Genomic DNA, 25,225 nt, shown 5'->3' on the forward strand with positions numbered 1-25,225 from the left:
CCCAGCCTGTGTTGTGGTAAGATGGGAGAGGAGAGTGAGAAATGGTGGGGAGGGGCTGGCAGATTCAGGCTCCTGACTGGCCTCTTCACATCTTTTCTCCATGTCCCCGTGAAGGCCAGCAGTTCTATTTTTCTTTTTTTTTTTTAAGATTTCTTTCTTTCTTTTTTGACCTTTTTTTTTTTTTGCACCATTTTTAAACTCTTTATTGAATTTGTTACAGTATTACTTCTGTTGTTTATGTTCTGGTTTGGCCAGGAGGCATGTGGAATCTTAGCTCCCTGACCAGGGATTGAACCTGTACCTGGAGGGTTCGATATCCTGGAAGGCTCAACTGCTGGACCGCCAGGGAAGTCCCCATGGTGTTCTTTATACCCATTTTACAGATGAGAAAGCTGGGGGCTGGGGAGGGGCAGTGTCTGTGACCTCCTCTGTGATCTACCAGACTCTGCCTCTGACTCTCTCTCCTTCTTCTCTCTCTTGTTTTCTCTCCTCCAGCCACGCTGCCTCTGGGATGTTTCCGTTTTATACCCATTTTACAGATGAGAAAGCTGGGTCTGGGGAGGAGCAGTGTCTGTGACCTCCTCTGTGAGCTATCAGACTCTGCCTCTGACTCGCTCTCCTTCTCCTCTCTCTGGTTTTCTCTCTTCCAGCCACACTGCCTCCGGGATATTTCCCTTTCACAGCCCACATGCTCCCACTCGCCCCTTTGCAGTTGCTGTTCCTGCTGCCAGGCATGCTCTTCCCCCAGATTTGTGCAGGAGTCCCTCCTTGGCTTTGTCCACACTCTCTGTTCAGATGTAAACCCCCTCGGAGGGACCTTCCCTGCCCTCCCTTTCTGAAAGAACACCACCTTGCCCAAGACCTTGTAGCCCCTTCTGATGTGTCTTCATAATATTTGTCTAATCTTGTGTTACATACTTGATTTTTATTTTAAGCCCATCTTCTTTATTAGAATGTAATATCCACCAGGGGCTTCCCAGGTGACTCAGTGGGTAAAAAATCCTCCTGCAGTGCAGGAGACATAGGAGACACAAGTTTGATCCTTGGGTCGGGAAGATCCCCAGAGGAGGGCATGACAACCCATTCCAGTATTCTTGCCTGGAGAATCCCATGGACAGAGGAGCCTGGCGGGCTACAGTCCATAGGGTCACAAAGAGTCCGAAACGACTGAAGCGACTGAGTATGCACGCATGCAATATCCACCAGATGAAGAATTTTTCTAGTGTATTAACAGATGTGTCCCCCAGAACGCTGCCTGTTTTGGAGGAGCTGCTCAGGGGACGTTTATTGAATGTGTGAATGAAAGACTGAGGTTCCCTAGCTCCAGGTCCCAGTTTGTCCAGAGCAGAGCTGGGACTTGGCTCAGACCTGGGTGATCTAGAGGCCGTTTGGTGCCCTCTGGGTTGATGTCGCTCATCCCTGCCCTCTCCTCTAACCTAGGAACTGGCCAAGAGGACCCCCGGCAAGCACCCTGACCACCCCGCAGTCCAGAGCGCCCTGCAGGCCATGAAGACCGTCTGCTCCAACATCAATGAGACCAAGCGGCAGATGGAGAAGCTCGAGGCTTTGGAGCAGCTGCAGTCACACATTGAAGGCTGGGAGGTGTGTCTGGGGCAGAAGGAACCTTCTGGGCTGGAGACAGACCCGGGCTGGGGGGCGTGCACAGCTGTGGGTTCACACTGCCGTCTGGGCACCAGCTTTAGCCTGTGGCATATTTTGTTTGGCCTGCATGTTGCTTGCAAAAAAAAGTTTAATTATTTTTCAGGGAGGTCCACATAAAAGTATAGATTTCAAGTTTCTCTTAAAAAATTGGGAACCCTGGGCCCCCATTTTGCGTGGCATCAGCCATCGGAGCCTCTAGTTTTTCTCCCTGCCCCACCCCCAATCACTCCCCTTCACGTTTCCTGACCTGCCTGCTGTCCTTTGAGCTTTCGATGCCAAGGTCAAGGGTAGTGTTTAAGGGTTCACTCTGGGACAGAATTCTGGCTTCAACACTCCTTTACGGTGGCTTTAGGCAAATGTCTTAACTTCTCTGAACCATGCTTTGTTTATCTATACCTGTACATAGTAGGTACTCAGTGAATGGTAGGTATGGCTGTTACTGGGCTTCCCTGGTGGCTCAGTGGTAAAGAATATGCCTGCAATGCAGAAGATGCAGGAACATGGGTTCAGTCTCTGGGTGGGGACAATACCCTGGAGGAAGGCATGGCAACCCATTCCAGTATTCTTGCCTAGAGAGTCCCGTGGGCAGAGGAGCCTGGTGGGCTGTGGTCTGGGGGTCATCAAGAGTCAGACAGGACGGAAAGCAACTTAGCACAAGCACATGGATGTTACTGTGGTCATGATTATTAGGGGATGAGATTCTTGATCTCTTCTGTTGTGGCTTCCTTAAGTTATTAGAGTCTTCCTGAAAATCTGTAGAAGGAAATGGGAGAATCTGAGTAAATAAAAAAGTTAATATCTGAGTAAGTACAGCTGGAATGGGAGATTGAGACTAAAGGGGAAAGTCTTGGACATAGATTTTTCTCGGAATCATCGGCCTTAGACCGTTTGGATTTTCTGGCACTTGCTTCGTTTGGGATTTCCACTTCATCTCCCTGTGTTTTGTGTGTGTGTGTGTGTTCTGTCGCTCAGTCGTATTTGACTCTTTGTGACCCCATGGACTGCAGCCTGCCAGGTTCCTCTGTCCATGGAATTTTTCAGTCAAGTATATTGGAGTGGGTTGCCATTGCCTCCTCCAGGGAACCTTCCCAACCCAGGGACTGAACCCACACCTCTTGTGTTTCCTGCATTAGCAGGCAGATTCTTTACCACTTGCGCCTCCTGGAACACTCTCCCTGTGTTGGGGAGCCCTAAATGAGACTGTTGGAGAAGGCAATGGCACCCCACTCCAGTACTTTTGCCTGGAAAATCCCGTGGACGGAGGAGCCTGGTGGGCTGCAGTCCATGGGGTCGCTGAGAGTCGGACACGACTGAGCGACTTCACTTTCACTTTTCACTTTCATGCACTGGAGAAGGAAATGGCAACCCACTCCAGTGTTCTTGCCTGGAGAATCCCAGGGACGGGGAAGTCTGGTGGGCTGCCGTCTCTGGGGTCCCACAGAGTCGGACACGACTGAAGCGACTTAGCAGCAGCAGCAGCAGCAAATGAGACTGTGTTGCTGGGAGGTCGAGGGTGTGGCTCCAGAGGGGAGAGGCCTGTGTTCAGGAAGGAGGTGGGTGGTTGTGCAGTAGTGTTCATCATGTGCCCACTCTCCTTCCTGCCCAGCTGAGTCTGGAGAATAAATAACTGCATTTCTCAGACTCCCTGAGATGGGATAGGGTCGGACAAGATCAAATCCAGCTGCGTGAGGTTTGGAAGGCAGGGCGGGGACAGAGGTCACCCTTCTGCTCTTGCAGCAAAGCACAGTCGTGCTTGTGTTGGCTCTCTGTGATCGCATTTGCAGAGCGCCCGGCTTCCAGCTTCTGGGTGTCAAGGGGAAGGGCTCTGTTGTGCTGTTGGTGGTGTCTGTCTGGCAGGACAGGGTGGCTTTGTAGCTGATAGTTAAGGCTACATCACCTGAGGCCTGGCAGCAGCAGCTTGGGCAGCATTTCCTGAGAGTACCAGCTTGGGCAGGCTTTCCCATTGGCTCGACAGTAAAGAATCGACCTGCAGTGTTGGAGACGCAGGTTTGATCCCTGGGTTGGGATGATCCCCTGGAGGAGGGCATGGCACCCCACTCCAGTGTTCTTAACTGGAGACTCCCATGGACAGAGAAGCCTGGCGGGCTATACAGTCAATGGGGTAGCTAAGAATCAGACACGACCGAAGCGACTGAGCATGCACACACCAACTCGGGCAGGCAGGGGTCTGATTGTCCCTTTCCCCAGTTAGGGCAGGGGCAGTGGCTCCCCTGGAGGGCCAGTTGGGCAGTGTTCTTGGTTTTCTGGCAGCTGTAATTCTAGGCTGCTCTAGCCCCTCCAAGAATTGAGTAAGGAAAGCCCTCATTTTTTTCTGCTTAAAATGCTTTGCTTGGTTTCTGTTCCTGCAACTGAAAATTGTGTCAGTTAGGGTGTTTCCTCTAAGGAATCTTGTTTCACCTTCATGATGCCAGAGCTCTGATTTGGTTTCTTGTGACCCTTTGTGGTTCCATGGTGGCGCAGCTCCAGGTATCATCTGACACAAATCAGGAGGAGATGGGACCCAGTTCTCCTCCCTAGTGGAGGAAAACCTTTCCCAGAAGCCCCAGAGGGACTTCCTTTCCCATCTCATTGGCCAGAAATCAGTCACTTGGCTACTTTCACCAAATATGCTGACCTGAAGTGTGTATACAGTGGACATGTTTAAGTATCTGTCTGTTTGGGCTTTGAGTTTCCTGGCAGCCAAGTTAAAAAGAGCAGGACACATCAGCTACTTAGCATTCATTTGTCCAAAAAAAAAAAAAAAGGAAGAAGCTGGGCAATTCTTCTGGGAGACAGAGTTCTCGACATCCAGCTAGAAAGAAAATTTCTCATGTGGGCCCCTGTGAGGAGCATTAAGCAAGCAGTTTGGCAGCCAGACCAGAAGTGATTTCCAGATGCCTTCTGGTAAATGCCTAGGGAAATAGGAACTAAGGGTCTTTGAGGCTCTTATGACCCTGAAAAATCTGCAGTTTGAGAATGGCGCTTATTTTGATCAGTGTTGCTGGGTGCAGTAGGAAATAAAGTGACCCAGAGTAAGAGCTGCTGGCAATTATTGAGCACATGTGACACATTACTCCAACACAGGAAGAGAGGGCTGTTGTTATCCCCATTTCACAGAGTAGAAAACTGAGGTGCAGGCTCTTGACTTTGGGTCCAGCCTTTTAACTTACAGATGATCCTGCCTTAAGCAAGTCTGTCTTATTCTCCTGGCCTCATTTCCCCCTACTTGTCTAATTTTGGGCTTCCCTTGTGGTTCAGTTGGTAAAGAATCTGCCCTCAATGCAGGAGACCCAGGTTCGATCCCTGGGTCAGAAAGATTCCTTGGAGAAAGAAATGGGAATCCACTCCTATAGTATTCTTGCCTAGAGACTTTCATGGACAGAGGAGCCTGGTGGACGGTAGTCCCTGGGGTCACAAAGAGTCAGACACGACTGAGCGACCACACTTTCACTTTTACTTGTCTCATTTCAGAAATAGTATCTCTAAAGCTGTCTCCTGGTATCATTTTGTCAATAAAGTGAAGCATAGAACACAGATGATTTTAGGAAAATGTGACATTGTTTTCTGTATAGTAGAAAGGTTTTCAAGTTTGATCCTCAGAGTGGACTTGGGAAAATAATATGTTCCAGCTAGAACAAATAATGTTTAACTATGAAGCTGCTTGCAGTAACTTCATGCCATCAGCAGTTAGCGCCTCAGGGGACTGGATGACTTAGGGCGGCATTCACAGTGAACAAAGGGGGTTGCCGGTCCTGATTTTTGATTCTCTTCTTGATACTTTCTTGTCTCTTTGACCTCTTGCCAATCTGATTAGATAGCTGTCCTCTCTCTCGCAGTATGGCTGGCAAGGGACTTGTTTCCGAAGGAGGTTGATCTTGTCTTGGCCACTCTCTTGCTGTGTGCTCAGGCTTGCATCATTAGTTTGATCTCTGATCTGTGGTTTTTTTGGCCTGATCCTCTATAAGCCAATTGTCCTTTTTAGTTGTGGGACTGGTTTAGTTAAAACCAGATAAGGTAATCCATAAATCCATTTTATTGAACACCAGGAAATGGGAGTATGTCACAAGAGTGTGGAAGTAAGCGTATGGGCCCGCCCCCTCTGCTTGGAGGGGTGCCTTTGCCTCAGTTTCCTTATCTGATAAGTTTGGATAGAGGCAGGAGACCACATGGCTCACTTGAGGATTCGGGGATTATGCAAAGCGCTCAGAACAGTGTTTTTTTTTTTTTTTTATTGGTTCGGAGTAAATACTCCATAAATGTCAGGAAGAGCCGTGGCTGCAGAGCAGGATTTCTTGTTTGATTTTTTTAGATGAGAAAGCATCATGCAACTTTGGCAGGGCTCGTACCAGTGTGGGCTGACCCTCCTGCAAAGGGATGCTCCACAGACTTCTGTGAGAAGCTCACGGTCGTAAAAAGACATGCATGGTCTTAATAAGAAAAAGAGAGAACATACCACTCTTACTGGCTCTGGACACCCTGGCTTAAGAGACTGTCCACTGTTCACTCCCCCAAAGAGAGACAGCAGGAAAGAAACGTGAGGAAAACGTGAAGTTAAAAAGAGGGGCCATAAATAGAAGTTCTTGTATGTTCTTCCCACCCTCTCTGGGATGCCTTATGCTCTTGCCCCTCTGAAGACCCCTGCTGTAGGCCGACAGATGCATCAAAACACTTCAGGTCCCTGTCTAGGAGGGGCACAGGTGGCAGAGGGGAGAAGGTGGGGCAGTAGGGCCACTTGTCTGGGTTCAGGTCTCAGCCCACCCACTCACTAGCTGTATCATCGTGAAAGCCGTTTAGTCGTGTCCGACACTTTGCGACCCCATGGGCTATACAGTCCATGGAATTCTCCAGGCCACAATACTGGAGTGGGTAGCCTTTCCCTTCTCCAGGGGATCTTCCCGACCCAGGGATCGAACCCAGGTCTCCCACAACGCAGGCGGATTCTTTACCATCTCATTCTTTCCCTGAGTCACCAGGGAAGCCCAAGAATACTGGAGTGGGTAGCCTATCCCTTCTCCAGGGGATCTTCCCAACCCAGGGATTGAACCCAGGTCTCCCGCAATGCGGGCAGATTCTTTACCAGCTGAGCCACCAGGGAAGCCCAAGAATACTGGAGTGGGTAGCCTATCCCTTCGCCAGGGGATCTTCCTGACCCAGGAATTGAACCAGGGTCTCTTCCTTTGCAGGTGGATTCTTTACCAGCTCATTCTTTCCCTGAGTCACCAGGGAAGCCCAAGAATACTGGAGTGGGTAGCCTATCCCTTCTCCAGGGGATCTTCCAGATCCAGGAATCGAACCAGGGTCTCCTGCTTTGCAGGCGGATTCTTTACCAGCTGAACTACCAGGCAAGCCTGGACTAGCTGTGTGACCTTGAATAAGTCACTTCGCTGTTCTGTGCCTTTGTTTCCTAAAGTGAAACTCCGTTTCTGTAAAGTGAGAGTTGTAAGGATTAATGGAGTTCTGTGAGATACTTAGAACCGGAGTTGGCGGGTGGTAAGCCATGCACCTGTGTTAGCTTTCGCCCTCTTCTCTGCACAGCACTTCACTTCTGCTCTGTCTGAAGGAGGCCTGCAGCCCTGACCGGCGGACTCCGTGGTGTTCAGCCTCTTCGTGTGTATCTGGTCCTTAGCCCCACCCCTGACCTGGGTTCAAGGATTCCAGGGAGACTGTCAGCTGGGCTTCTTTCTTAGCAGAGCTGGGGTGGAAGAGGCCTCCCTCTGCAGCATCCTGGGCGCTTCAGATACAGTTTTCTGGGTGGCCCTTGGCTGAGGCCAGGGAGGCAACTTCCCAGGCTAGGTGTGCTTCTCTCTGCGGTCCCCTGGCCTTGGTCTAGGTCTGCATGGCCTCTGGGCTCTTGGTCCCTACAGCCGGGCCCGGTGGTAGGTTCCTATACAAGCAGCCTTCCACCCTGAAGGGCAATGGGCACGACAGCATTTTGGTTCCCTTCATTTTGGTGTCAGCTGGTGCTCTGTATCTCACAAATCTGGGTATTCCCTTTACTCTGAGTATAGTTATTCTAAAATACTATGCGTTGGACTACTTCCCTGGTGGCTCAGAGGGTTAAGAATCTGCCTGCAATGTGGGAGACCTGGGTTCAATTCCTGGGTTGAGAAGATCCCCTGGAGAAGGGCATGGCCACCCATTCCGGTATTCTTTCCTGGAGAATCCCATGGACAGATGCGCCTGGCAGGCTACAGTCCATGGGGTTGCAAAGAGTTGGACATGACTGAGCGACTCAGCACAGCACGTGCAAGCAGCCCAAATCCCCTTTGGAGCCTGGAAGGACTGGTAGGCCAGGCACGAGTGAGGTGGACAGAGGAGACAGAAGCACGGGGTCTCGAAGGAAGTGTCGCGCTGCTGTCTGCTCTGAGCTGCCCTGTGGGCCATGGATGGACTCTCATCACCAGGGAGTCGCGCTCTCCATTTGCGTGGATGCTGAGGCTCCAGGGGCTGCTTTTGCCCCCATATCGTTGGAGCAGCAGGCACACTACCGTGCTGGGTTGCTGTGCTCTGGGTGTCACGTATCTGCCGGTGGCACACAAGCATCTAGGTGGTGATTTCTGTTAACGGGTATGTATTTGTGTCCTGGGCTGCACAGCCCTTGGCTGCAAAGAAGTTGGTTTTCCAAGACCCAGAGGGGGCTCTCTGGCACCACTGGGTGAATGGATTTGTTGTTTCCAGCTGGCCCATGGGCACTAAGCAAACCCGCTTTGACAGCAACGGAGGGAATTGCGGAGGGTAGGTAGCAGATAGTCTCATTTCGGAGTTGCCAAAACCAGTTCCCCTTGCTGGGTCTCAGAAATAATTGAGATAGCAGGCCTCTGTGGGGTATGAACTTGTCGCTCCTGGGTGTTGAGTGTCTGGGGAAGGAGATTCTGTGAAGAATCCCGGCTCTTTCCTCCCTCAGTTCATTTCCAGGCAGAGACAGCATCTTGTCTCTTGGTTTCTTGCTACTCTGTGATCTGCAGGTTTGTAATGAATTTCCCCTAAAATAAACACTTTCGTGCCATATCCCCTGGGCCTCAGTGTCAGGGGCGCCACCAATGGATGGGGCCTCCATCCTTATCTTGATGTATTTAAAGTACATCAAGCACTTAAAGTTGGAGGCTCTACAAAAGAGAGATTTTAATGGTTTAAGTGAGATAAAAATCTTGGGATTTCCCTGGCAGTCCAGTGGTTTGGGCACTGCATTTCCACTGCAGGGGCACAGGTTCGATCCCTGGTCAGGGAACTGAAATCCGGCGTGCTGTGCACTGCAGCCAAAACAAGAACAGCAACAAAACAACCAGCCCAGCGGTTTATTTCTCAGTAGTGATGCAGGCTGGGGGTGGGGTGGCCCTGCTCCATTCGGACCCTGGTCCCTTCCAACGCCGTCTTCTGCCGTCTGCTACAGCGGGTCCTGCCACTCTGGCCACCTTCCATCCTAGGCAAGAGGAGATAAGGGAGGAACGGGAGGGAGGTGGTTTTCTCTCAAGAAAAGGATGTAGAAGCAGGGCACACTGGCTAGAATATCGTCACAGGACCATGCCTGGCATGAGGGATGCTGAGACGTGGAGTCTGTGGTTGGGCAGCCACGTGCCAGCTGAAACCACCTTTCTCGGACGGAAGAGGAGCATGGGTCTGAGACTCCCCCCTCCCCAGGGGCCCATGCCCTCCACGGTCTCTTTCCCGCTTCCTCTCTCTTTTCACTGTAAGATCTCTCTGCCCCGGGCCCTGGTCCGCTCAGAGCTCCAGATGGACCTGTGTGGTCCTTGGCTCCGCGTCCCCCTTCCAGCAGGGACCTCGCCCCGTCCGCATCCTCAGCCTCTTTATCTTCGCCGTCCTCCTGGGCTCCCCAGCGCCTTTCCTGATCACGCTGCTTGAGCCCCACGAGAGTTCAGTGCACTCCACACACACCCAGCATCTTGGTTATTTAGCACAGATGACCAGGTAGAATTCAGGAATGGTTCCCATCGCTTCTCACACCTGCAGCTAGAGGGGGTGCTCTCAGAATCCTTCCCCTGGTGGTGTTCACGTGGGGTTGGTCACTTGTTCTGCAAGCATTTGTTGAGCACCTACTGTGTGCCAGAGTGTGTGGGAGGTGCTAGAAGTACAGTGGCAAATGGTTGATAGATGCTTGATAATGCTTCCTGTCCTTAGAAAAGTGGCATTCTTTATATGTATATAATGAATTCTGCCAGCATTTAAAAAATATCTATGTATTTACTTGGCTGTTCTCAGTCTTGCGGCATGCAGGAGCTTTCGGTGTGGTATGCGAACTCTTCGTTGCGGCGTGTGGGATCTAGTTCCCCGACCAGGGCACGAACCTGGACGCCTTGCCTGGGGAGCTTGGTGTCTTAGCCGCTGGACCATCAGAGAAGTCCCAGAGGTGGCATTCTCATGGAGGAAATAAAGAAACAAGTCAAGACAAATAAATAGGGGGGGGAGGGGATTGGCAAAAAACCAACTAAACAAAACACAACAAAACCTATAACAAAACACTGCCTGGGCCGTGTGGGCTGAGTGAGTCCTTCCACCTCGCCAGGTCCCAGGTCCCCTCTCTGAGCGATGGTCGTCTCTGTATGCTCTCCTGCCAGCAGAGGGAAGCTGTCGATTGGGTGGTACTGTCGATTGGGTTTCTGTCTGCTCACCTCCAGTGGTGCATTGAGATTTTGGGGGTGTGAGGGAGGCAGGGGCACGTCTGTCTCTGGAAACAAAGAGGGGTCTCCCCAAGGGCTGTCTCCTGGATTCACCAGCTCATGTACTGCACCCCTGCCCTGTTGCTCTCCTAGGGCTCCAACCTCACGGACATCTGCACCCAGCTCCTCCTGCAAGGGACTTTGTTAAAAATCTCTGCGGGCAACATCCAGGAGAGAGCTTTCTTCCTCTTCGACAACCTGCTTGTCTATTGCAAGCGGAAATCCAGGTGAGTGCCTGGAGGCGGGGCCAGGGCTGCCTGGGTGGGTCAGGAGGCTGGGATCCGGTTGCACTCTTGACAGTTTCTCCTGGGGCGCTGGGCCTCCCTTTTCTCCTCTGAGTTGAGAGATTTGTTCTCGATCAGCACTCTCCAGGAATATAGGTTATTTAAAATTTTCTAGTAGTCGCATTTAGAGAAGCAAAAAGAGGTAGGTGGAATAAATTTAGATAATATATTTTATTTACCCCAATATATCCCCAAATATTATCATTCTACCTAATCAGTTTAAAAAATTGAGTGAATAGGTATTTTGCATTCTTTTAAAAAATGTACGCTAAAGCTTCAAAATCTAGTGTGTCTGTTACGCTTACAGCTCGTCTCAGTTTGTGCCAGGGACCTTTAAGTGCTCAGCAGTCACCCGTGGCTTGTGGCTGCTGTAGTGGGCAGTGTAGGGCGAGGCGGTCATGGGAGTTTGGAGATTTTTTTGTGGCACTCGCATCTTGTGATTCTAAGATCCAAAGACAGATGGTTCGAGGGGAGGGGGTCCTTCTCCTGTTACATTGTTTGAGGTAAAGATAGTGTCTTCGTCATCTCTGTGTCTTTCATTGGAGCGTCTTAAACTTTGCAGAGTGAATGGACGGGTGGATGAGTGGTAGACCGATGGGGATGGACGTTTGGTAGGATGTGCGGGCAAATGGGAGGAGGGATAGATGCCTAGGTGGAAGTTTGGGAGATTAATGGATGTGGGTGAAGGGAGGCTTGGAGGCAGCGCTTGTGAATGCGTGTATGAACTGATTGGTGGACAGATGAGTGAGTAGATGAATGAGTGAGTGGTTGGAGTTTAGGAGCCTGTTGGATGGAGGGATAGATAGTTGGTTGGGGGAATCTATGTTTGGGTCGTTGGAGAATCAATATGAAGACATGATGGGCTGGCAGAGGTGTGTTTAGATGAAAGTCGAGTTGGGCCTTTATAAGTAAATGGGTAGATGGATGGATGGTTGGATGGTCATAAATTGGGAGGCTGGGTGGATGGTGGAGGTTTAGAGATTGGTGGATAGATGGTCTGTTGGATGGGTGTGTTGAAGAATGATTGGTTGGTAGTTGCCAGAGTGGCTGGTCCCTGGTGTGGAAGGTTGGGTGATTGGATGGCTGCGTTGATGGAGAGACGAATGAATGAGTGGACAGAGGGAAAGTTAGGAGACGGAGGGGTGGGGGCTTGAGTGGATGGTTGGATGGACGAGTGGGTGGGTAGGTTGGTGGGCCAGGAGAATCCCTGCCTTTCAGTTTTCTCGCTGAGGAGGTAGAGAACCGTCACAACTGACCAGTGCAGCCCATTTTGAATGAAACTTCTTCCTGCTACGTTGCTACGGGACAAAATAGTGACTTGCCAGAGGCTTCTTTATTCTTTTATCTAGCAAAGGCTGGGGCTGAGGGGAGGTCCAGATTTGGGCCTTACTCTCGGCATCACCTCTGCTTTCCTTCTTGGTTCTGGGCTTCTCACTTACTGCCTCCCTGAGCCTCGTTTTCCTTGTCTGGTTCTGCTGGCCTTCTAAGGTTGTGGTGAGGAACCGTTCCACAGGATGAGTGAGGGGTGTTCAGTGTGGGCGTGGGGAAGCTTCTCATCGTCCTCCTTCAGCAGTCTGACCTCTCTGAGCCTCAGTTTTCTCTTCTGTAAAATGGGGTTGATTAAAAAAAAGTTACAATAGTGTTTGGTTAAGAGCCGAGTTCCTTATTATTTCTCTAACTCTGTGACTTTGCCTCTCTGGTTCAATTTCCTCATCTGTGGAATAGGTTGAATTATCCTGTACTCCACAGAGCCATTTTGAAGGACAAACCTGTTAAGTTTGCTTGGTGCATAGTAAGTGCCCAGAACGAGTAGCTGCTGTTACTGATTACCTCCACAGGTGACGAGTTCCTATTCAATGTGATCCTGTGAGTGCAGCTTTAGCACACAGTAGGCACTTCGGCCACAGGCCCCTCCCTCTGCCCCCTTCCCTCCTTGTTCTGGGGCTTGCTCCTTCTGGTTAGAGGCCTCCGTGTCCTTCCTCACCGTCTCTGCGTGGCTGGGCCATGTGTCTCTTTCTCACTGATGTTTTCTTCCCTCTCACTCCCTTGGTCTGTCTGTGACTCTCGTGTCCTCCTGTCCCTCCATCAACGCTGCCCTCTCCTCCCGCCTTGCGCCCTGCCTGTCCTCACTGGGGCCCTCCTGAGAGTCCTCCTTCGGCAATGCCAAGGCCACGGCCAGCATCCACCCGTAGCCCTGCCCACAGCACCTCCCCAGGCCGTCTGAGGCAGGCCCTTTTCCCAGAATCCGGGGGTTTAGAAAACAGCACGTCCCTTCAGGCCCCTGTGGGCCCCCAGCCCGGGCCGAGTTTACTCAGGCTTCAGCCACCCCCACGCGGGCTCTTCCTCCGCTGGAGCCAAAGCAGCTGATGCTGGTGGGGCTGGACCCCCAGGGGGCCTTCTGGGGCCGGCCCTGTGGCCACACGAGCTCTTGTAACGCCGTTTCCGGCCTCAGGCTTGCGAGTGAGCGGGGCCGGCTGGAGGCAGAGGGCACACGTCACCCGGGAGAAGCTGGCAGGCTGCCACCTTTCCTGCACTGGGTCAGGAGCCCGAGGGCTGGGCTCTGAGAGGTCTCGGAGGGGTGGGGCCATCAGCGGTGGATGGAGCTCCCGGCCCGACCCTGATGTGGTCCCAGGAAACGCCCGACGCTGGTAGCTGTCTGCCTCTGGTTATGGCTTCACCAGGCACCACCAGTCCGGGTCATGGGTCAGGAGAGGTCTCTGACTCAAGAGTGCTTCTGGTCGGATTCAAAACTGGAGGCTGTTCAGGCCTTCCCTGGTGGTCCAGTGCTTAGGAATCTGCCTTTCAACGCAGGGGACGCAAGTTCCATCGCTGGTTGGGGAACTAAGATCCCTCATGAGGAGGGGCAACTAACCTCGTGTGCCTCAGCTGCTGAGCCTGCAAGTTGCAATGAAAGATTCCCCAAGATACAGCGAAGATCCTGCCTGCTGCAGCCAGGACCCAGGTGGCCAAATAAATACGTATTAAAAAAAATAAAAATAGAGGCTTCTTGGGTGTCAGAAGTGGAAGGGAGAGTTTTAAAAACTCACCTCCCGGTTCTTCAGAAGAGGAAACTGGGCACAGAAGAGCCAAGTCTCCTGTGTCTCAATGTTCGTTTCAGATCATGGAGGTGTCAGCAGTGTGTAGTGGTTGAAAATACAGAGACGCTGCTGCCGCTCGCTGTGTCAACTCTTAATGCCTCTGTTTTTCTGTCTGTTTAGTGGGGGTGAGAGCACTCTCCATCTCATGAGGTTGTTTTTACAGATCAAGGTAAAACACATAAGGTGGCTGGAATGGCGCCTGGAACGGGGTGTGTAGAGTAGGAGAAATCAAAAACCGTGTCTCCCCTTGGTTTAGTCACACACAGCTCACACTTCACTTGGGTCTGAAACAAGATTCTTCATTTTATTTAGGCCTTACCACGCGGCATGTGGGATCTTAGTTACCGGCCAGGGACCAAACCTGTGCCCTCTGTGCTGGGAGCGTGGAATCTTAACCATGGGGCCGCCAGGGGAGTTCCGAGACTCTTCCTTTTCATTGCAACGTCTGCTCCAGACCTTTTTCTCCTTGAGTCTTCTTCATTCCTAATAAAGGGCACCACCATTTACTCAGGCTCTGAGGCCAGAGTCTTAGCTGTCCTTCATTCTGACCTGCCTTACCCCCTCATCACCAGCAAGTGCTTTGCATTCTCTTATCGGACGTTGTCTAGAACCTCAATGTGATTCTGATAAAAATTGCAGGAGGGAGGTTGTGTGTCTGTGTACATAAATGATTTTTAAAGTTTACATGGCAACACAGACAAAGACAGCTAAGACAGTTTTGAAGGAGGACAAAGATAGAGGACTTTGACTCCTGACACCAAGGTTGCTGGAAAGCTGCTGTAATTAAGATTGTGTGGTTAAAATGGTGTAAAATCAGATTAATGGAGTGCAGTAGTGAGTCCAGAAACAGACCTACATGAAAGCAGTCGTTTAAATTTCAACAAAAGTACCGGTGTGGTTCTGTGTATGGTGCTGGATCAGTTTGATAACCAGCGGGAAAAAGATGAGTCTTGACCCTTCATACAATATACAAAAGTCAACTTCAGATGGATCATTGATTTAAATGTGAGCAATAAAACAATAAAGCTTCTAGAAGAAGGCATAGGAGTCTGTCTTTATGACCTGGGGGGTAAGCAAAGATTTTTAAATTGTACAGAAAGTATAATTATAAAGGAAAAATATATTTATCAGACTACATTAAAATTAAGAACTTTTGTTCCTCGAAAGACAACAAGAAGGGAATAAAAAGCCAGGCCACAGAGGAGGAGAAGATCTTTGCTATCACTTTGCAAAGGACTCGTATCCATAATATGTAGACCAACTTTGGCCTTCTGCCTATTTTTATAAATAAAGTTTTATTGGCAAATGGCCATGCCCATTCATTTTTGTGTTGTCTCTGGATGCACTCACGCCTCAAGGGCTGAGTTCAGTAGTTGTAACAGAGACCATATGGCCCACCCAGCTGAAAATATTTACACGCTGGTTCCTTTTCAGAAGAAAATCTGCTGAGCCCTGTTATAAAGCATTGAGAAAAAGACAGCCCAACAGAAAAATGGTCAAGGGACAGTCATTTCACAAATGGAAGGTACCAGATGGCTAATAAACATGAAAAAGTGCGCAGCCTCATTACTCACCAGGGAAATACAGATGACATCTTTATTAGAGACACTCCTCTCGGCCACCAAAATGGCCAGAATGAGAAATTCAGTACCAGTTATGGAGACTGTGGAGCAACTGGAGTGTCTGTACGCCGCTGGGGGTGGGATAATTGTTATGGCTTGGCAGCGTCTACCAAAGCGAGTTGTGTGCATTCCTTATAACTGAGCAATTCAACTCCTAGGTAGATAAACCCGAAGAAAGGCACATGTATGTTCTTCTTAAGACACACATGCCAGAACATAAGGCACAGCACGAGACTGAAGCCAACCCAAGTGTCCGTCACCATCACCCTGTGTGATTCCATGAATGTGAAGTTCCAAAACAGGAAAGTGAACCCAAGAGGTTAGACATCAGGATAGTGGTTAATCTTGCAGGGGGTAGGAGCCAGAAGGGGGGATGATGGAGAGCTTTGGGGGTGCCTCCTGCCCTCCCATAGTGGAAGATGTAGTCTCAGAGACTACGTCTTGCTGCAGCCCTAGCACCTAGAATAGTGCCCGGTAGGTATTCTCTCAATCACCATTGGATGCATGGGTGGGTGACTCCCCCAGTCCCACCTTGGTAGCCTTCCTAGAGGAAGTGCTGGTCAGATGGTTTGTCAAGTGACTAAGTGGGTGTGTGAGAGTCCCCCTGAGCGAGTGACTCAGCGGTGGGTAGGTAGATGCAGATTTCTCCATGTAGAAATGGAGGTCCTCTCCATTCTGGTTTTCTTTCAAGCAGTTCCTGTTGTTAGACACCCTGACAGCCTCTACCCATTTTCTAGCCTTAGAAGAGTGGGGTTTCTATTGGTCCTTATTGGTTTCACATCCACATCTCCTGTTGGCTCAAAAGTAGCTCTGGGAAGTCAGCAAGGTTATTAGCCCATTTTCCAGATGAGGAAGCTGTGGCTGAGAGTGTAAAAGATACTTGCTCAAGTCACCCCAGCACCAGCCAAAATGCCACACTTCTGAGCCAGTTCCTGCCCTGCTCCTGTCCCCGGCTGTCCTTTCTGTGCCACTGTCCTGCACCCGATCACCCTGTTGAAGATGACTGAGGCGCGGGGAGGGGACGGGTAGGGGACACGGACTTCCCGCTGTCTTTCAGGGTCACTGGGGGCAAGAAATCCACCAAGAGGACCAAATCCATCAATGGCTCCTTGTACATCTTCCGGGGTCGAATCAACACTGAGGTCATGGAGGTGGAGAACGTGGAGGACGGGACAGGTAGGCCCCGCCCACCCCCTGCCTGAGCCCAGCCTCCCCACTTTGCTGTGCCGCGTGGGCTTCTCACTGCGGTGGCTCCCCTTGTGGTGGAGCACGGGCTTCGGTAGTTGCAGCCTGTGGGCTCAGTAGTTGTGGCTCCCGGACTCTGGAGCACAGGCTCAGTAGTTACAGCACACACCAGCTTAGGTGCCCCATGGCACGTGAAATCTTCCCAGATCAGGGATCCAAACCATGTCCCCTACATTGACGGCCAGGTTCTTAACCACTGGACCATCCTTAAAACTAGGGTTTTAAGCAGCCTAAAGTGCACGAAGGAGATGGGCAAGGAGGCAGGGAAGCACTGGGGGAGACTTCTTTATGGGCAGGTCTTCCTTGCCCACCAGAGAAGAGATAGGAGAGGGAGCATTTGAAGGGTGGTAAGTTCAACCCCCAAACCCGATCCCATTGAGGTCTCCACTGCCCTGTCTTCCTGGAGCAGGCAGGGCTTGTCCCATGACCTCACTCATAAGCGTATAATGATGAATGTTGAGTTATATGGCTGAGTCCATGCTGACCCCCTCCCTTTGCCTCCTGCCCCCGCTAGCGGATTATCACAGCAATGGCTACACCGTCACCAACGGCTGGAAGATCCACAACACGGCCAAGAACAAGTGGTTTGTCTGCATGGCCAAGACGGCGGAGGAGAAGCAGAAGTGGCTGGACGCCATAATCCGCGAGCGGGAGCAGCGCGAGAGTGCGTGGCCGGGGGCTTTCTCAGATCCGGGAGCGTATATGGCTTCCCCCAGTCTGATCCCTCCTGTCGAGTGAGAGCTGTGTCTGGGGACAGGGAGTAGGGTCCTTTCCAGAGAGATCGGGGCCACCTGCCAAAAAGCAGGTCTTTGAAGGGGTAGGAGCTCTGAGACTGTGATAACTGGTGGGAGCTCAGCTTATCTGGTTTAGCCCACTAGACAGATGGGAAGCCTGAGGGCTAGTGGAGGAGACTTGCCTAAGGTTGTGCCAATGTGGTTGGTCGTCCTGGGATTCTTGGCGGTCGTGGGGGGTCAGCTGGGGACAGGCTTTCGGGATCCACAGGCCTGTCCCCTGGGCTCCCCAGCGCCTGGTACTGACCGTGTCTTCCGTAGGCCTGAAGCTGGGCATGGAGCGTGACGCCTACGTCATGATCGCGGAGAAGGGGGAGAAGCTGTACCACATGATGATGAGCAAGAAGGTGAACCTGATCAAGGACCGCCGGAGAAAGCTGAGCACCGTTCCCAAGTGCTTCCTCGGCAAGTGCGTGCCTGCGCCTGCCCTCCCCTGGGTCCCTGGGCCTCGGCTGCACTCACCTGGCTCTTCCCAGCTCTGCCCCGTCCCCCAGGAGCCCCCCTGGGCAGAGCCACTCAAGCACCCTAAATCCTTATGGAACAGCCCTTGGCGGTCAAGCGTAGTGAGGTCCCCATATGAGGTCTTTCAAATGTTTTTGACCACAGCTCACTGCAAAATGTAAGGTTGATATTGTGACCGGGTACACACATACGATCCATTAATTGTATGATCGAAGCCAAAGTTTCACAGAATTTACTGTGCTTTATACACTCTACAAGTATTTGCGTATTCTGTTCTACTCATTTCTTCATTTCAAAAATACTGCTGTTGCTACTGCTGCTAAGTCGCTTCAGTCGTGTCCGACTCTGTGCGACCCCATAAAATTGCTTTCACAAACTATGAGTGGGTTGCCCACCATAGATTGAAAAATGCTGCTCTAGCATTTAAGCAAAGAGAGGCCCCTGTAGCTATTTCAAGCAAAGAGGTATTTAATGCAGAGAGTTGATTTCAAAGGTTTTGGGAGGGCCGGAAGAGCAAATGTAGACCTTTGAATTAGTCTGTTCAGATGCCCTAACGAAGTCCCAGAGTCTGGGCAGCTGAAACAACAGAGATGTATTTTCTCACAGTTTTAGAGGCTGGAAGTCTGAGAGCGAGGTGTTCGACGGGTGGGTGTCTGGTAAGACCTCCCTTTAGGAGATCCATAAGGGGAGGGAGGTCTCCCATGGCTTTCAGTAGATAGGACCTCCAATTTCTCTGTTTGGGAACTACATTATTTCCTAATAATAAAATGTTATTGCCCCTGCCCTTGTTTTATAACCGAGGATCAAAGGGCCAGAATGCAGGTGATTTGGGATTGGATCCTAAACCCAGGTTTAAATCTCATTCACTTGGGGGAGCGGGCTGGGCACTGGGAGAAGCGGAGGAAGAATTGGAGTCCCCGTAAAACCAGCCAGTTGTTCCCAGGCCCCTCTGTGTGTTAGACCTGGTGGTCACGCTCTGGAGAGGGTAGGAGAGTGCCTGGGGCCTCACAAAGCTTCTGGGGAGAGAAGCTTGCCGGTGAGGCTGGGGTTCTGTTTAGAATTCATTAACTCTCATCCCACTTGCTTCTCCAAAGCTTTTGGGGAGGCCTGGGATAAAAGCTGCTGGAATTATTCTGCTGTCATAGACCAGGGGAGAGGTGACTTGGTCTAGGGTGGTCACCGTGAAGATGGCGGCAAGTGTCACATTCTGGGTCATCTTGAAGGTGATGGCATTTGCTGACAGGGTGAGGGAAGAAGGGAATTAAGGATTATGAGCACCTGGAAGGATAGATGGCTGCTTGCTGAACAGTGGCGGGGGAGACGCAGGGAGGTTTCAGGGGGCGGGGGTACAGCCCAGGGGACATTTGGATGCTTATATAGGGACCGGCCCCCAGATGGAGATGTCGACTTGTTAGGTGGATATGGAATCTTGACTCAGGGAGAAAAGTCTGGATTAGAGACCTAAGTGCAGGGCATGTGGGCGTTTAGATGGTTTTCAAAGTCATGAAACTGAATGAAATCTGCAAGGGATGAGTAGAAAGAGGGCAGGAAGGAAATGAGGTAGGGACTGACTGGGCCCTGGGGAGGAGGAGCAGCTATCAAAGGAGAGGAAGCTGGCAGAGAGGTGGGAGGCAGGCTGGTGAGTGCGGTGGCCTGGAAGCCAGGTGGGGAAAGGTGCGGAGACTTGGAACCATGGTTTGGACATGTTAATAAGGTTGAGATGCCCCGTAGACATTTGCATATTGACAGATATTGAAAGGTTGTTGGATGGGCAGTTGGAGAGTGTGAAGCTGGGGTGGGGGGGTGGGGTAGGGGTCACGGCCTGAGGCTTACGATTGGTCTGGCAGCAGCCAGGGGGTCTTAGGGGTTGTTGGGACCCTGAGAGGTGGCAGCCATGCCTTTGAGTCAGGTTTTGCCCTCAGGTCAGGGACCCCGCTCCGTGTTCCCTGGGAGGCTCTGTGGAGGGGCGAGTGTGGGCCCGAGACCTGCGGGAAGCCAGGAAGGGGCAGCCTGGCTTGTCTCCATCAGCTAATCCCCTAATCCCTGGGCAAGGAAGGAGGTTTTTCTCTTAGGAGAGGTGTGCTTCCGGCCCCCCAGGGTCAGAGGCCCTCCCTGCCCCTTGCCTAACCCTTCGAAGAGCTTAGTCCAGCTGGACGGGATAACCGGTCTGTGATTAGAGCTTCAGCAGTGTTTTGTCTCCTTAGGAAGGATTAGGGAGATTTTGTTCATTGCTCATTTGAAGCAGGGCCAGGACTGATGACTGTTTATCATCGTGCTAATGGAACTCACCTCCCTGCACGGCTTTGCTCTGCCCCGAGCCCGGGGCCATGGTCCTCTTTCTTCCCGGCTGGCACCCAGATCCCCTCAGGTGGAAGGAACCAGGAGCCCTAGGGACATGGCCAGGCAGCCTTTCTCCGCTCCACGTGCGGCCACGTGGCCGTGCCTTTTAATCTTCACATGACACTGTGGTTTACTGTCATTATCAGTGCACGATTGCTGTTAGTTGCTAAGTCATGTCCAGCTCTTTTATGATCTCATGGACTGTAGCCTGCCAGGCTCCTCTGTCCATGGGATTTCCCAGGCAGGAATACTGGAGTGGGTTGCCATTTCCTTCTCCAGGGGATCTTCTCAGGCCAGGGATCAAGATACCTGCGTCTCCTGTGTTGGCAGGCGAATTCTTTATCCCTGAGCCACCAGGGAAGCCCCGTCAGTACATAGTAGGTGATAAATAGTGACTCGCCAGGCATTGCTGCAGACACCCCCCTGGAAGCATTTCAGACCATGGAGTCACATGGGTGAACATAACCCCCCCGACCCCCACCCCCAGTTCCTGCCCTCATGGAGCTCAAGGTCGTGGAGCAGATGAGCAAGAGAAATGGGACTCTTGTACTGAGAGTGAGTGGACACTGGGTCTCAGCTCAGGGACTTTCCTGGGAAGAGTGTCAAGGCGTACCTGTGTATCCCCTGTGCCCAGCCTTGGATTTGACATTCAGTAAGTGAAATCCATGTTTACTGGGTGCATGATATAGTGGGGCAGGAATGAAGAGCGACGAAGGCTGATGCATGCTAACTCTCTGGCTCCTGCCCACGTAGGCTGATCTGCTCCCTGCGTCCCCAGCACCCCCCACCCTGCATCCAGTTCCGTCTTTCTGGAAGACTGGATCTCGCTGCTTCTCGTGCCCTGGCCCCCACCAACTGGCAGACCACTGGTTTCCTTACTTCTCACTCAGAGGCTGATCCTCCCGCCTGTACTCTCTTCCCTGCGCCCCGTGGAGGCAGACGATGCCCCCCTGACCCAGTGCGCTTTGCAGACGTGTTTTCCATAAAACTTGGTATTCAGTGTCCACATTTAACAGTTGGGAGATTTCACAGGAAACGCTGGATTTCTGGCTTCTCTTGAAAAGTCATAAGATGCTTTAGTCTCCCCATGTGGACATGGTTGGCCGCCCTGAGTGGCTGCCGTCTCCAGAAGTGCTGGCTGGCTCAGCAGAGTTTCCACCTGGCCCTTTTCACTCATTTACGAGAGGTCAGGGTCCCTGCATTAGAGGTGAATGATGTCTGGTTTTGAACCCTGGATCCCAGCTCAAGATTCAGTGTGATTCGAAAATTACTGACAAAATCCAGAGGGTCCCTGAATGAACCACCTGCCAGATGGACCCTTTGGAGGCCCAGAGAGGGACAGCAATTTGCCCAAATCTGCCCAGCAAATTGATCCTCAAAAAAGGTCGAGACTCAACTCGGGGCAGAAAGCTGGGTCTCGGCTCCTCTGTCGTCTGGGCTGCCTTTTTCTGTGCTGGCAGCTGCTGCAGGGAGCTTCCTGTCTCTCCCCAACCCTGGCTGCAGGGCTGCCGGTCCGGGCCAGAGGTGGCCCCTGAGGGGACAGCTGGTGGGCAGCTGGTAGCCGAGTCTCAGCTTCCAAGAGTGGGCACTCCACATCTGTTCGCCTCCCCCAGCTGCTGGCAGCTTTCTTTCTGCCACTGATTTTGAGGACTTGGGGAATAGCACTGGGGGAGGACAGGACTCAGAACAATCTCTTCCCTACTCGGGGCTCCGCAGAATAGATCTGTTTCTTCTACGCTCTCCTTGGCCTGCGCTGGGGCTCCCTGAGTGCCTCGGCACACCCCACTACCTACACATAAGGCAGGTCTTTGCTCCGCCAAATGCTGGAAAGCTAAAAATAGCCCTGCTCCCCTCTGGCCCTGTAATTGGAGGCGGAACAGCTGGTTTCGATAAGCTTCGTGCTCTGGCCAACTGCCACCCGCTTTCATTGAGTACAGATTGCCTCGCGTCCCCAGCTCTCCCCTTTCCTGCTGACTTCCACTGGGCTGAGCTCTGCGTGGAGCCCTAAACACTCCTCTGAGACCTGGGACCTGGGGTCTGGCTGAGCCCCTGCCCCGCTGGGTAGTCACATTGGATTTGTCTCATTTCCTCTGGGCTTGTGAGCACATCTTTCTTGCTGAGGCCTTCCTGCTTCCCCCAGAATGTTCCTTCTTGTTGCATGGCTCATTCCTTCAGTTGTTCACGAGGTTACTATGCCCTGCTGTGGTTGGGCTCCTCTTCCAGGTGCTGGGGGTGTAGATCTGTGAGTTAGACAACAGGTCTCCATCAGCATGGAGACGACATTCTGATTCTGGGAGATGGCTGATAAACGCATCCATAAATCTGTAAAGAGTACAACTCCAGTGATGAGTGCTAAAAAGGAAGTAAAACTGAAAGATGGGATGGTTTGTGTGTGGGGGGGGTGTTTTGATGAGGTGGTTGGGGAAGACTTCTTCAAGGAGGTGATATTTGAGCTGAGACCTAAAGATGAAAGAGAAGGGCTATGTGAAGAGCTGGGGAAGCGTGTGTCTTGGCAGCAGGAACAGCAAGTGTAAAGGCCCTGAGGCAAGCAGGAGTCTGGCACGTTTTGTGAGCTGGGGAAGACGGTGAGTGCGGTAAAGCAGAATAAGTGAAAGAACAGAGATCAGGGGACAGTTCACGCAGGGCCTTGGCATCATGTGGGCAGAAGTTGGATGTTTTTTGAGAGTAAGTAGGCAGCTCATTCGGAGAAGGCAGTGGCAACCCACTCCAGTGTTCTTGCCTGGAGAATCCCAGGGACGGGGGAGCCTGGTGGGCTGCCGTCTATGGGGTCGCACAGAGTCGGACACGACTGAAGCGACTTAGCAGCAGCAGCAACAGCAGCAACAGCAACAGCAGGCAGCTCATTGGAGGGTTTTCAGTGGGAGAACAACATGAGTTGGTTGTCTCTCCTGACTCTCTACAATCATCTTTCTGGGTCCTTATTTCTTCCTGCTTATTAGTTTCTTCATTCCTTCTGTCTGTTCACCCATCCAGCCATCATCCATCTCCCACCCACCCCGCATCTACCATAAATCTCTCCACTTACCATTCACCCATCCATTCATGCTTCCCTCCACCCACCTACCCACTAAGCTCCCCAGTCACGTAGTCATTTATCTGTCGAATCATCCAATTATCTACTCACTTTTCATTCATTTGTCCACTCATGTGCCCATGCTCTCATTCCTCCATCCATCCATCCATCCATCCTTCCTTCCAGCCTCCCTTCCATCCATCCATCCATCCTTCATCCATCCATCCACCCTTCCATCCATCCATACTTCCAGTCTACCATCCATCCATCCTTCCATCCATCCTTCCAGCCATCCATCCATCCTTCCATCCATCCATCCATCCATCCTTCCTTCCAGCCTCCCTTCCATCCATCCTTCCATCCATCCATCCATCCTTCCAGCCATCCATCCATCCATTCATCCATCCTTCCATCCATCCATCCATCCTTCCATCCATCCGTCCATCCTTCCTTCCCGCCTCCCTTCCAGCCATCCTTCCTTCCATCCATCCATCCATCCATCCATCCTTCCATCCATCCATCCATCCTTCCATCCATCCATCCTTCCATCTATCCATCCTTCCATCCATCCATCCATCCATCCATCCATCCAGTTAGCTTGAGGCAGGGCCTGGGGTCTGCTCACACCCACCTCTCTGCCATTGGTCTTGAGGAAAAGCATCTGGCCTCAGCAGGAACACCTGCTTCCTTGTGGCTCAGCTGGTAAAGCATACGCCTGCAATGCGGGAGACCTGGATTTGATCCCTGGGTTGGGAAGATCCCCTGGAGAAGGGAAAGGCTACTCACTCCTATATTCTGGCCTGGAGAATTCCATGGGGCCATAGAGTCAGACACGACGGAGCGACTTCCACGTTCACTTTCACTTTTCAGCAGGAACCCCGGGCCTGTGGGGTCCTGAGCTCTGCTTCCCCACAGGCAGTTCGGCTGTTACTCCTGAGAGTGGGTGGGATCAAGCCAGTTCAGTGCTGGCAGCTATGGTCCCAGGATAGGGGTGGCCCTCTCAACTGCATCTTATATTTCTGGCAGTGAGTTTGTTGCCTGGCTCCTAGAAATTGGTGAAATCAGCAAGACGGAAGAAGGTGTGAACCTGGGCCAAGCCTTGTTGGAGAATGGTATTATCCACCATGGTGAGTGGGGCCTGGGTCTGAGGGGGGTGAGGGTAGGCAGGTCAGACCTCAGCAACTGTGTGTGGAACTAACCCAGAGGCCATTTCTACTCTGCTGTGCGGCCACCTGTTCCCTGGGCACAGAGTGGCTGCCCTTATAAAACTGCTCACAGGGCTGGAAGATCCAGCACTCACTCGGGGCACCCAGAAAGCAAGGTGGCCTTGTAAAGTTATGGGCGGGGAGGAGAATTTTCTCTCTGTCCCTGCAAAAAATAGCACGAACCATTGAAGTTTTAGTTTCCAGTTGGAGCGTGGGCAGGAGGTTCGGTGAAATTGCACTTGGCATGGAGCCTGGCTGGGTGGAGGGTGAGGATGTGGTGTGGGTTGGGAGGGGCCAGGGGGCTGCACTCGGCCTCACCAGCCCTGGGTCCTTCTAGTCTCTGACAAGCACCAGTTCAAGAACGAGCAGGTGATGTACCGCTTCCGCTACGATGACGGCACCTACAAGGCCCGAAGCGAGCTGGAGGACATCATGTCCAAGGTGCGGACCCTCCGCCCTGACCCACAGTCTAGACCCCACTGCCCCCACCAGCCCCCCCTCTACTCCCTACACCCTCCTATCGGCCGGGATTTGTAGTCCCCTGGAGAATGTGGCCCGATCCCAGACTCCCCCTTTTTCTCTTTCAGGGTGTGAGGCTTTACTGCCGTCTCCACAGCCTTTACACCCCTGTGATCAAGTAAGTTACTCTCTGCAAGCTTCACCTCTGCCTCTTCTCAGCTGTGTGGCCTTGGGCCTGTAACTTAACCTCTCTGAGCCTCGGTCTCCTTCTCCATCCAATGGAACTCATAACTGCACCTACCCTGTAGGTTTGTCTCGAGGGTCAAGTGAGTTAATCTGTTGGGAAAC

General features: G+C 51.9%; 1 protein-coding gene across 2 annotated transcripts in view; it reads left to right on the forward strand.

The window, feature by feature from the left end:
- The window catches only part of PREX1 (phosphatidylinositol-3,4,5-trisphosphate dependent Rac exchange factor 1), a 181,278-nt gene that overhangs the window by 110,687 nt on the left and 45,366 nt on the right, over positions 1–25,225 (forward strand). For both annotated transcript variants that reach the window (XM_086330807.1, XM_086330806.1), the window contains exons 6-13: positions 1,441–1,602; positions 10,431–10,564; positions 16,399–16,517; positions 17,101–17,250; positions 17,639–17,786; positions 24,240–24,340; positions 24,756–24,859; positions 25,006–25,055. In XM_086330807.1, coding sequence (XP_086186933.1) covers positions 1,441–1,602; positions 10,431–10,564; positions 16,399–16,517; positions 17,101–17,250; positions 17,639–17,786; positions 24,240–24,340; positions 24,756–24,859; positions 25,006–25,055 — 968 coding nt within the window. The remainder of the gene's footprint in view (positions 1–1,440; positions 1,603–10,430; positions 10,565–16,398; positions 16,518–17,100; positions 17,251–17,638; positions 17,787–24,239; positions 24,341–24,755; positions 24,860–25,005; positions 25,056–25,225) is intronic.

The sequence above is a fragment of the Bos grunniens genome, chromosome 13 (genome assembly GCF_055505025.1).
Source record: "Bos grunniens cultivar Pamir isolate PY7600 chromosome 13, Bosgru_T2T1.0, whole genome shotgun sequence".
NCBI lineage: Eukaryota > Metazoa > Chordata > Mammalia > Artiodactyla > Bovidae > Bos > Bos grunniens.